We start from the raw sequence: 11,352 nt of genomic DNA, 5'->3' as shown, positions 1-11,352 counted from the left end.
GTAAGTTATAAATCTATTTGAAGTGATTCGTTATTATGTTTCAATGTGATGTTCCATTCAAACAAGAACAAATATGAATCTATTGAAATTGATATTTACCGAGCGCCCTCTCCTGGTCGTATACAATACAGTGAATATTTTTCACAGTGAGTTTATTTTTTTGGTATAAACTGATATTTTAGAGACAAAAATAAATAAAACTACAATTAGGACACCGAAAGGAAGTTTGTGACAATTTGCCCCAGTGGCTTTCATAGTTGTTTAAACAAGGGTTTTATGAGCAAGATAACAGTTCATGAGCCATAAACCGCAAAAATGGAAAAGGTAATATTTCAAACCAATTGTTTGACCATCACACATTTATTTGTCAACCCATCAGTGAACATACATGCACATCCCAGGAGAATTCTGTCGTTTTTTATTTGGAAAAAATATATTGTTTAACAAAATAACCCACAGCAGAGTTACTTTGTCTTTCCAATGATGTTTAAAATCATTGTATATCTCCTACACACATTTTCATAATTTTCATAATTAGCCTACATCTGGCTTGGCAATGACGTACAATAATTGACGTACACATTTTTTTTTAAAAAAGTGCACAATATTTTTTAAAGGGGCAACATGTCCGTAGCGGTGGAAATTACGTCCGCTGATTTAGGCTACATCTGAAAATTGTTTTGAGAAAAATAATATATTTTCAGAATTTTGACAATATTAAGTTTAAAAACTACAAAAGCTTTAAACATCAACTTTTATGTTTGTCTTTTTTTTATTTTATTTTTATCTGTATTTGATTTTTTTAAATCACTAATAATAATAATAATAATAATAATAATGGTTTTAAAGATTTACAAAAAAAAAAGTACTTGACATAATGAATGTCGAAAACATTTGTGTTTATTGTCCTCCTGTACGGTCGGTCGATTTAAATATTTTAAGCTAAATTTGGGGCAAGGCAAATCTATAGAAAAACTGCATTTTTACGCTGCAAAACATCACCCTATACTTAAATGAATAAATGTAAACCTCCATATCAGTTCATATTTGCTTGAAAAAAAAAAAAACTACAGTTCCCATCAGCCCCACAGTTCGAGCAAAGCCTGATGGGAAAGATTGCCCGTGCCCTTGTCCTATCAGCCGCGCTCTATCTGACTTGACTGCCTGTGCTGTGTGCTGGACAGGGAAGCCGAGGCTTGTACATTGTCGTGCTGTAAAGGTCAGGTCTCTTCTCCGTGGTAAAAATGATGGCAGCGAGGTTTCTCCTTCGTCGCGCGGCCCCTGCGTTGAGACACGCGCGCTGTTATGCCGAAGCGGCTTCTTCCTCCGCTGAAATGTCCTTCACTTTTGCATCGCCGACACAGGTACTGACGCTCCGGCTTCGGGCCTACACGCTCTGCTAACACGCTAATCACCGGCGGTGATTACTTCAGTTATATTTTGTCTTATATGTCATGATTTACATTTAGCTTATCATGGATATACTCTTTATTGTAGAAATAGTTTGATCTGTGAGCGCGCGTCCATGTTGCGCGTGGGTAAACTTGTCAATACATAAAAATAATGTGGTAACTTTACAGATTATTGTTTGCATCCGCAGGGAATGTACTTAATCTATGTTTAATTTACAATGTTTACGCTGTAATTATTTATATGTATATTTCTTTACGTTTATATACTACGAATTCTGTCATGCAGAACATGGACACACTTTTGAATGACTTTAGCAGACTGCTAGCATTGCTATCGATCACCTTGACTTGTTTTTGACAGATTCAAAGAGAAGATCAATTAAATGTCTTAAGACAGCTGATAAAATATGTCATTTCTTCATGAAATTATGAACCATCAAAATTTAAATCAACGTATGTTATATGGGTGTTATAGTGCAAGGCAAAGTAACTGTCAGTCTCTTCAAGATTAAATGTTTTGTTCACAGTTCACACTCTTGAAAAACCTGGAAATATCAGGGTATTTTAAAATGCTTCCCAGAAAAAGAAAATCATTGAAATTAAGCTTTAAAAGTCAAGGAAATCATAATTAAGTGACCGATTTTAACTTTATGTATTTAATAAATTTGCTTGTGGAATTGAAGGGCATAATTGTTCACTAACCATATAAAAATGGGATTAGTAGAAATTAATGCGATTTTTGTCATACCGATGTTTATTTGAATGAATGATCTTAGAAATCTATTGTAAATTAAAATGATAAATCGTAATATAATAATAAAATAAATCATATTCAAATCTGTACATTTGCATGCACAACCTCAAATGCAAAAGTAGCCCAAGTAAAATTATAAATAATGCGCAGAGGGTTCATCATAACACAGTAAAAAAAAAAAAAAATAGAAAGTTCAAAAGAACAACGTTTGTCTGAAATAAAAAGCTTTTGTAACATTAAACACTACCCTTCAAAAGTTTGAGTTCAGTAAGAATTTTTATTGTTTTTTTGGGGAAATAAATAAATTAATACTTCATCAGGGATGAGTTAAATTGATCAATAGTTACGGTAAAGATATTTATAATGTTAGAAAAGATTATATTTTAAATGCATCAAAGAATTCTGGAAACAAATTTTAACCTATAAACTGTTTTCAACATTGAAAATATTTATTGTTTTTTTTTTTTTGAGCATAAAATCAGCATATTAAAATGATTTCTGAAGGATCATGTGACGCATGATGCTGAAAATTCCGCTTTCTAATTAATATGTTGCCATTTGTTTGGATGCCGGCCACTTGGTTGCTACACATCCTCAAACTGTTCATCTGGTGCATTGAAGCTTGTTGTGCCTTTTGCAGGTGTTCTTCAAGGAAGCCAGCGTAAAACAGATTGACGTCCCAACACTGACCGGAGCCTTTGGTATCCTGCCAGCCCACGTCCCCACACTGCAGGTCCTCCGGCCCGGCGTAGTCACCGTCTTCAATGACGACGGTTCCTCTGCTAAGTATTTCGGTGAGTATTTTTTATATATACACCGATTCAGCTTATCATTGTAAAATGGCACAGCTTTTTTAAAATGTACACTCTTAAGATCAGTCAATCAAGTGCAGATGCAGGAGAGCCATCGACAGAAATTGAACCCCCTCCTCTTTCATTGAAGGTGTGGAAGTTTTTTGGATTTCCGTTCGCGCTTCGAAAAAGCCACAGTTTGCAGACATCCCAAGTCTCTCGGAAGTTCCGGGAGTCTCCCACATATTGATAGCAGCTTCCTAAAATCTCCCGGAATCTAGAGTGAGCGAGCAAGAGCGAGCGTGAATGCTGAGACAAAAAAAAACGAGAGACCTTGCGTGTGTGCCTAATGAAGCGAATGTAAGACTTGGCCGATTGATAAAAATCAAGAATCGAACCATGACCTTAGAATCGTAAATGTAATTGAATCGAGGATTTGGAGAATCGTGACACCCCTGATGAAAATATATTTATGCTAAACTTATATTTGGCATCTAACACGCACACTGGCGAGTAAAATCTAAGAATGTATTTGCCAATGGTCATTGTTTAGTCACCCAGAGTGAAATTTACTGCGAGTAATTTACTCGCATTGTAGAGGGTTGATTTTACATAAAAATTAATGCAATTGGCAGATGCTTTTATCAAAAGTGACTTGCATTGCGTTGAAGGCATACATTCTTTTTATCAGTTCATAGATTGCCTTGTAATTTGGGCTACATGATTTTGTAAAAAAAAATGACATTGTGAGTATTTTTGTTTTTCTGCAATATATATTTCTATATGAAAATTTCAGATGAAATTTGGAAATAATCATTCTAGAATGATCAGGGTGATTCAATAGGAAATAATAAACGCATTACAAGCATGGATAAATACAATAGAACAAAGATACAAATGAAATAACCAGTGCTTTAAGTTTGTCAGGTAAGTCTAACAGGCACAGACATTGAATAATTGAATGTAAAATAACCCTGAATAGTAGGGCTGGGTATTGACACAAATTTCACAATTCGATTCGATTTCGATTCACAAGCTTGCAATTCGATTCCGTTTCGAATTCGATTCGATTCAGTATTGATTATTTTGGATATCCGTTACAATAAATGGCAAATTTTCTCAAGGAAATCAAATCTCTTAACTAATGTTGTAAACTATGTGAGTCTAGTTGTAGCCTACTAGGCCTCATTAGCCTAATATGAAGGCAATAATGAACTGTTTTGTAGCTATACAAACACTTAAATTACACTTTTATTTATTTTTTATAATGAGCAGATTATATGAAATATAAATATTTAAATGATGACTGTCATAAAAACTTGCCATTTTTATTCAAATATGCATTAATTATTGAAGAACATTAAGATTATAATGCATATGTAATATGGTGTATATATTTAGCAAAATGCTCCTCTCTGGAGTTATTTTTTTCTAACTGACTAACGAGTTTATGTGGGTTTTCTGAGGTAAATATGACGATACATGACATTGATTACAAGCTGTTTAACTGACGTCTTTCCGCGGTTGAAACGCTGATTGAGCGAATCAATGCGACATGATACGGATTTCGATAAGTTGTACTCTATCTTTTAACACACTTTCAGATGCTCCTTCATGTTTATTTCGCGCTGTGACTGGTATTATTAAGCCGGAAGAGAGATCAGCGCTGCTGCTTCTCTTGAGCTGCGCCAGAGCGATCTCACGCCACAGCGCCAAAACATTATTTATGTTTTTGAATTTCTAAAGAAAATGGACGTAATTTGAAAATTGAGACTTTGTTTCATATCAATAGTAACAAAGGACAAAGATTATTGCAATTTTTTTAGATGCGCGCAGCCGCGATACAATGTCCCATTCATTCAAATGAAACAGGATGACTAATCGATTCTTGAGATTTAAGAATCGATTAATATCGAGAAATCGATATTTATTACCCAGCCCTACTGAATAGTCTGAGTAGTCACTGTATAAATGAAATGTATTTCTTTGCTAAAGCTACTAAAATGATTTTCAGCAGCAGGTTTATTAGGCTACTGTCACTTTAAGGTTAGACTTAGCCTAAAATGCATGTTTGAGCTGTTTTAACTGAACACAACCTGTACTGACATGTCAGTGCAATTGTTTTGTCTCAAGATGCACACTTGTTTTTTTTTCTGAGGCGTGTTGATAAAACCTTTAAATGTCTAAAATTGATAAAATATTAAATATGTTAATTATATAGAAACACTTGCAAGGAGAATGAAACTAGGAGAAGATGAAAGTAACTACGACTTGTGGTCCTTATTTGCACACATATATTTGTAACATGATATTCTGTGTTGAACCAAGCATGACTACTTATTGCATATGATTTTAGAAATCCATCCAGAAGGGGTCAGACTTGTCCTAGAAATGAGAGCCTCTTCAGACGTCGACCAATGCTTTGTGTTTTGCAGTGAGCAGTGGATCAGTCACCGTTAATGCTGACTCTTCAGTGCAGCTGCTGGCGGAGGAAGCCGTTCCTCTGGACAACCTGGACCTAGCAGTGAGTCCCCGCCATACTGTTAATGGAAAAACCCATTCATGCATAGCTCCATTCTCCACTTTTCACGATCCAACCCATTCCTGGGTGGTGTTTTTGTTTTTTTTTTGTTTTGTTTTTGGTTGAGTTCACTCAAAAATGCATCATTATAGACTAAAAATGGGTTACAAGGTCCATTTGAAGAAATAAAGGGACGAGTCATTTTTGAAAAAAACAAAACAAAGACTGTTCGGATTATAATGTAGGCGTTTAATGATGTTTAATCTGTGTAGTTCATACTGTTTCAGAAACGCCCTGTTATTTGTTTGCCAGACTGCATAGACATATTTTATTAGACTATCATTTAAATTTAGCATTCGAAACCATAGAAATGATGCTGTTTACCCTCTACAGCATCATTAAAAATGCTCTTCATATTCTGTTAGTCAAATGTTCAGAATGACACATCGAACTCATTCCAAGCGCGATGTTCTTGGACATGCCCTTTTTCCGATGCGGAATAAAGAGCACTTTTGGGTTCATTCCACATAAATAGGCCAATTTTTTATTCTTCCTAGAGATAGCTATGCTCGGGGGGCCTCGCTGGTTAATAAGGAAGGAAAGGTCAGTCACCGTTGAAGTGGTGCAGATGTGTCAAATCCCCACTGAGAGACCTTTAACTCCCAGCAATGTTTGGCCTTTACACTGTGTAATCGCCACTGTGACAAATGTCCTTCACAGGAAAGAGGCCACGTTTATTTGCTCACACTGTTGAGAATACGGCCATGCTAGTCTAGAATGTGGCTCAAGTAGCAGCAGCATTGATTTTTAAGGGAAAGATGAGTTTTATCACTTATAAGGTGCTTCAAGATATTGAAGTTCTCAGATCTATATGACACTTGTTCCAATTGATGACTCCTTTTATAATGTCAGCTGTTATGGATTGAGTTTTCGCCTGATATTTCAGTGTCAAGATTACGGTGAATGTGAACCAAATGCCAAGAGTGCCATCCATGTCTTTTTTTTTTTTTTTGTAGGCGGCGAAAGCGAACCTCGAGAAAGCCCAGTCAGAACTGATGGGCGCTTCAGATGAGGCAGCCCGGGCAGAGGTTCTGGTCAGCATAGAGGCAAACGAGGCAATCGTCAAAGCGCTGGAGTAAACCACTTGTGCTGGTATGTTCTTTTTTTAGCAAGGGAGAAATGTGGGATGATACTCGGTAAATTCTGCATATGAATGTACTTATGCTTCACCAGTTTCTTTTTTTTTGTTTCTTAGTTGAAATTCTGTCGGTGTGTAAAAGTCTCCGGCTTTGTTTGTTCCCCACCTTACCCCATTGAAGTCAGAAACCTGCAAGACTGCTTGCTTTGTACAGTGGATGAAATTAACAATAAATTTATTTGAAATAACACGTTGTGTCACGTATGTTCTTTGCGCTTCACAAAACTAACTTAAGCTTTGTTTGGTGTGCTTTAGATTTGTTTGAGTACAGTACTGTTCATGACAGAAAGGGGGCAGTGTAGTACAGAGTAAAACAATTATATGATCAATAAGTTGGCAACAATTTAAAAAAAACCTTGTTCGACAAAGTGAGTTTATTGTAATTTAAGTTGAAATTACTTAAAAATCCAAGTTGATTGTATTTAAATTTAAAGGGTATGTTTTAGCTTACCTCAAGGGCATCCAAGATGTAGGTGTCTTTGTTTCCGCAGTAGTTTCAATTTTGATATTTATAGGTCAAACCGTTCGTGTCTGTCAGTCATATAATGCTGGTCTATGGTCACCACCTCAAATAGCATGCACAGAGAGGTCTAACTTGAACATGATTTAATGACTCGTAAATGTAAGTACACACTGATGGCCTAACACACGAAACGAGCGGTTTGTGTGAGAAATCGAACAGTATTTCTATCGTTTTTACATTGTTTGTGGCTACAAAAGGTAAAAACGATATAAATACTGTTTGTTTTCTCATACAAACCGCTCGTTTCTTGTCCTAGGCCATCAATTTGTACTTACGTTTACGAGACATTAAATCATGTTTGAGTTGGTCTCTGTGCATGCTCATTGAGGTGGTGACCATAGACCTGCATTATGACTGCACAAACAAAGACACCTACATCTTGAATGCCCTTGAGGAAAGCTAAAACATACCAAAAATTAATTTCAAAGTGATCTATCCCTTTAAATTAAATTTACTGAATAAGTTTCTCATTGTGCATCAAAAAAAAAGAAATTTTGCGATGGGACTGCATAACTGGACCAACCAGTGGACCTATCTTTTTGCAGAGCATCTGAAATGTTGTTCTGAAATGCCTGCCAGTCTGTCGTTAACGTGTTTCAGTATAATTACCTCCCAGGACTGCATTCCCATACAACAGCCACTCGCCTCCAAAAGCAAGATAACATTACCGCGTTCTGTCTGAGGCGCGAGTAATTTTGTTTTTTATTTAGCACCAGTTTATCAGGAAGTGATGATTTTGTTGTCTTAGGCTTACTGCATGGAAATTATGCTTTATTTGCAATTTTTTTTTTTTTGGCGATATTCAAATTGCATAAGTTAAATTCGCCACTTTATATGGAAACATAGCTAATGACACCAATTCTTGTACAAGTTTATTTTTAAGCCATATTGCATTTGTTTCTTGTTTGTGCATCTTCAAGCCTCATAGCTGTTATGCTAATTTTCAACCTACTCAAGTTGCCTTCATATACATTTTCTAGATCTCTAAAAACTGACAAGCCAACAACAGAGTTAGAAATCCAGCTTGACTACGCTGCAAGAAAGAAACATCCTGCAGACGGTGGACGTTGTGGAGTTAAAGGCCTATATTTGCTTAAGTACAGGTTCATTTGGGTACATGGCTGCTCTAGAGCTATATGCTTGTGCTGACTGGAGTTTTACGAGACTAAACCACATGTGTCTTTATGAACGTCTGATGCCTAGCGTGGCAACATGCTACAGCTTGCTCCAGTGGCACTTGTACAGAATTGGCAGAGAACACTTGCAGAAAGTAGTAATCGTCCTTTACTGAGAAAAGTTGTTTTTTGGGTTCACTAGTTTTGTCTAAATTGTTACTTGCACTGCATAACGTGCATGTTTTTACTACGTTTGGGATGAATTACTTAAAAACCAATGCAGACATTCAGAAGTCTTATTTTTTGTTTTTTCACAGACTGACAGTGTCTGAAATCAGTGTGGCTAAGTCTGATATTTTGAGATTACTAATGGTTTAAGGAACCACAAGGTTCTATTTGTGTCTCACAATGTTTCCCTTGCCATCCTTTGTTCCTACATCTCCAGTGTGAGTATAGCCTCTATTCTTAAACTTCCTCTACGGGATAGTCCTAATTACTGTTCTGAAGTCTCAAGAAGGGATAGTTTTAGGTTAGCAGTTCTTCCCCAGCAAAACTTTTCATAATTGTATAACCCCCTGAGTAACTTAGGAATTAGATATCCCAATGGCACCAACAGGTTTTTGAAGAAATTATACCAAATTTGAATAAATTGATCTAGCAATGTCAATGGAAAAAAAGCCAACATTATCCACCTTATTTTTAAGGTAAAAGTGGGCATTGACATTGAAGGGTTACCTATAGACCTTATGCACCAGAGAAACGTGGGCGCCGTCATCTTTAGAATATTGTCTTTGAACTTCCGGTTCTGTATTTCTATGGCATCGCTGTCGAGGAGTAATTAGCTGGTGAAGTGGATTTACTTATTGTAGAGTTAACTCAAGTTATCATGAGCATTGTAATGTTTATCATAAGCATTGTTTAAGCAGATGTCTTAACAAATGTCGACCGGGAATTTTTTTACGAGCAGTTCATGCAAGATCGCTGTGGAAATACAGACCAGAAGTCAAAAGACGAACGAGCGCAACGCTGAAAAGGGGCGGGGCTACATAAGGTCAATAGCGGCTAAACACATTTACAGAAAATCGCTTCCGCATTGCAAAATAAGGTGGTTGGGATTAATGTTAATTTCTGTATCCATTCTTGAAATTTAGCTCCAATGCAGCTGCCCACACGTTCTAGTCATCCTGAAGACTTTGATTAGATGGTTCAGGTGTGTTTAATTGGTGCTGGAGCTAAACACGGCTTGGTGGCCCTCCAGTTGCAGGATTGGACACCTTTGTAATTTAAACTCTGCAGGAATGTCCCTCTTGGAGAAGGATTGGACCCCTTTGAGGAGTCAGTAGTTCCCAACGGTGTTGAGGGTACACCAGGTCTAGGGTTGGGAACCACTTGCATAGGTGTCACAGAAATGCTTGAGGACCGTTTAAAGCACTGACCTGGTTTTGCTTGCAGTCTGCAGGGCTTCAGACTCTCAGGTGGCTGTGAGATACTGCACGCAGGCTGGGAGTGGGCGAGGAGGCTTGACGCTCCCGCCTACACAGACATACGGACCAGGCATATCTGAGACCGGTTCTGCAATTACTGGAATTGACTATGGCTGGAGTTCTGAGAAAAGCATCCGGTCTTAGGTCAGTCTTATAGGGCTGTTTCTCGATGTAGACCCTACACCACATCCTTTTTTTGTCACTCCCACCCACACTTGCAAAGATGCCTACAAATAGAACCTAGAGCAAGCGTTCTAGAGAAACCTGCAAATCCACAACACACCTCAAAACCTTGAGGTTGAACTTTATCAGCTTTGCTCTATTGATAAATAACCCTGATTGACAGCTATACATTGGGCATTTAAGATGGCATCCTCTTGTAAGTCTTTCAGTCATACTGACTATCTTTTGTTAAGCACTGGTACTAAATGGATTAGGGATTAAATAATGGCTCCACCAGTTTTGTTTTGACTGTTTATCCTTTACAAGTGAGTCCCTGCCAGTAAATGTCATAACTAGATCATCTGGCTGCAAATAGTATCTTTCCAGAGATATTAGTTACCAGAATTTTACCTCCTGGGGTCCTACGCAAGCTAAGCAATGGAGATTACTGGGAATGCTAATGGATGACCTTCTCCAGGTATTATAGGCCTACTTGGCCCAGACAAACACATAGTCCTCCACAAACCATGGCAGAGAGGTAGATACGACATACTTTTTATTGATTGCAAGGAAAGGACAAGCTAACTTTCTTTGTATCTCCCTCATGCTAACAGTGATGTTTGTGGTGGTCTTGCGTTCCACAGAGCAAAGTGTCACATTCCCGAAGGGTGAGGTTGTTAAATCAGTTGACTGGGAAAGCAAGGGTGAGCCGTGGGCTCATGGGTCTCTTGTAAAGTGAAACCCTGTACACCAACTCTAAAGCACAGTTTCTGTAAAACTGTTTGATGGCTCATAACATACATTTGTATGATGCACTTTAAAGGTTGAAAAGATGTCTATGGCCAGAGAAATTGGGGTGAACCCATTTTTTTCTCTAAGGCACATCAAGAAATGGCTGACAGTTCACAAATCCTTGACCGGAATCCAAAGACTTCCTGTACGGTCTCCAGCATCCTTCGAAGGGCAGACCGAGCATTGTTAAATGGGACGGTCTAGCCTACGGAGGATTGTACTTGTCGTCTAGCAATTGTGACAGCTGCCATTGAGTGACAGTAATGTTTGTACTGGACTTTTTTGAAAGTTATATTAAACTGTCTGAAAACAAAACAGGGTTCACAAACTGTCTAAATGTGTTCACCATGGCCCATTTCTGTATGTAATGAAGAGTTTAACTATATATAATCACATCTTAGTAAGATATGTCAACATTTGAACCGCTTTAAGTTTTTATTAGATGTTCAAGCACGAAAAAAATCCCCTAAAACGCATCGTGCAGCCCAAGCAGTTAGGCTTAGAGACTTGAAACTCAGCCAGATGGTAGGGCCATCGGAGTATGAGCCCGATTGGCCCATAGGTGGCGCTACAGCAACCAAAAGTACTAAATTGCTCATA

At 37.6% G+C, this 11,352-nt stretch overlaps 1 protein-coding gene across 1 annotated transcript; it reads left to right on the top strand.

Moving 5' to 3' along the window:
- The first annotated feature begins 1,114 nt into the window (after positions 1-1,114).
- On the top strand, positions 1,115-6,655 carry atp5f1d (ATP synthase F1 subunit delta). Its single transcript, XM_089135200.1, has 4 exons — positions 1,115-1,364; positions 2,807-2,960; positions 5,393-5,481; positions 6,495-6,655. Exons 1-4 carry the CDS (start codon positions 1,245-1,247, stop codon positions 6,615-6,617), a joined length of 486 nt encoding a protein of 161 aa, XP_088991326.1. The 5' UTR covers positions 1,115-1,244; the 3' UTR covers positions 6,618-6,655.
- The last annotated feature ends 4,697 nt before the right edge of the window (positions 6,656-11,352 follow it).

Source organism: Pimephales promelas, chromosome 2 (genome assembly GCF_988280905.1).
Source record: "Pimephales promelas chromosome 2, fPimPro1.hap1.1, whole genome shotgun sequence".
NCBI lineage: Eukaryota > Metazoa > Chordata > Actinopteri > Cypriniformes > Leuciscidae > Pimephales > Pimephales promelas.
Note: the sequence above shows the minus strand (reverse complement) of the source record. Positions and strands in the feature narration are given on the sequence as shown.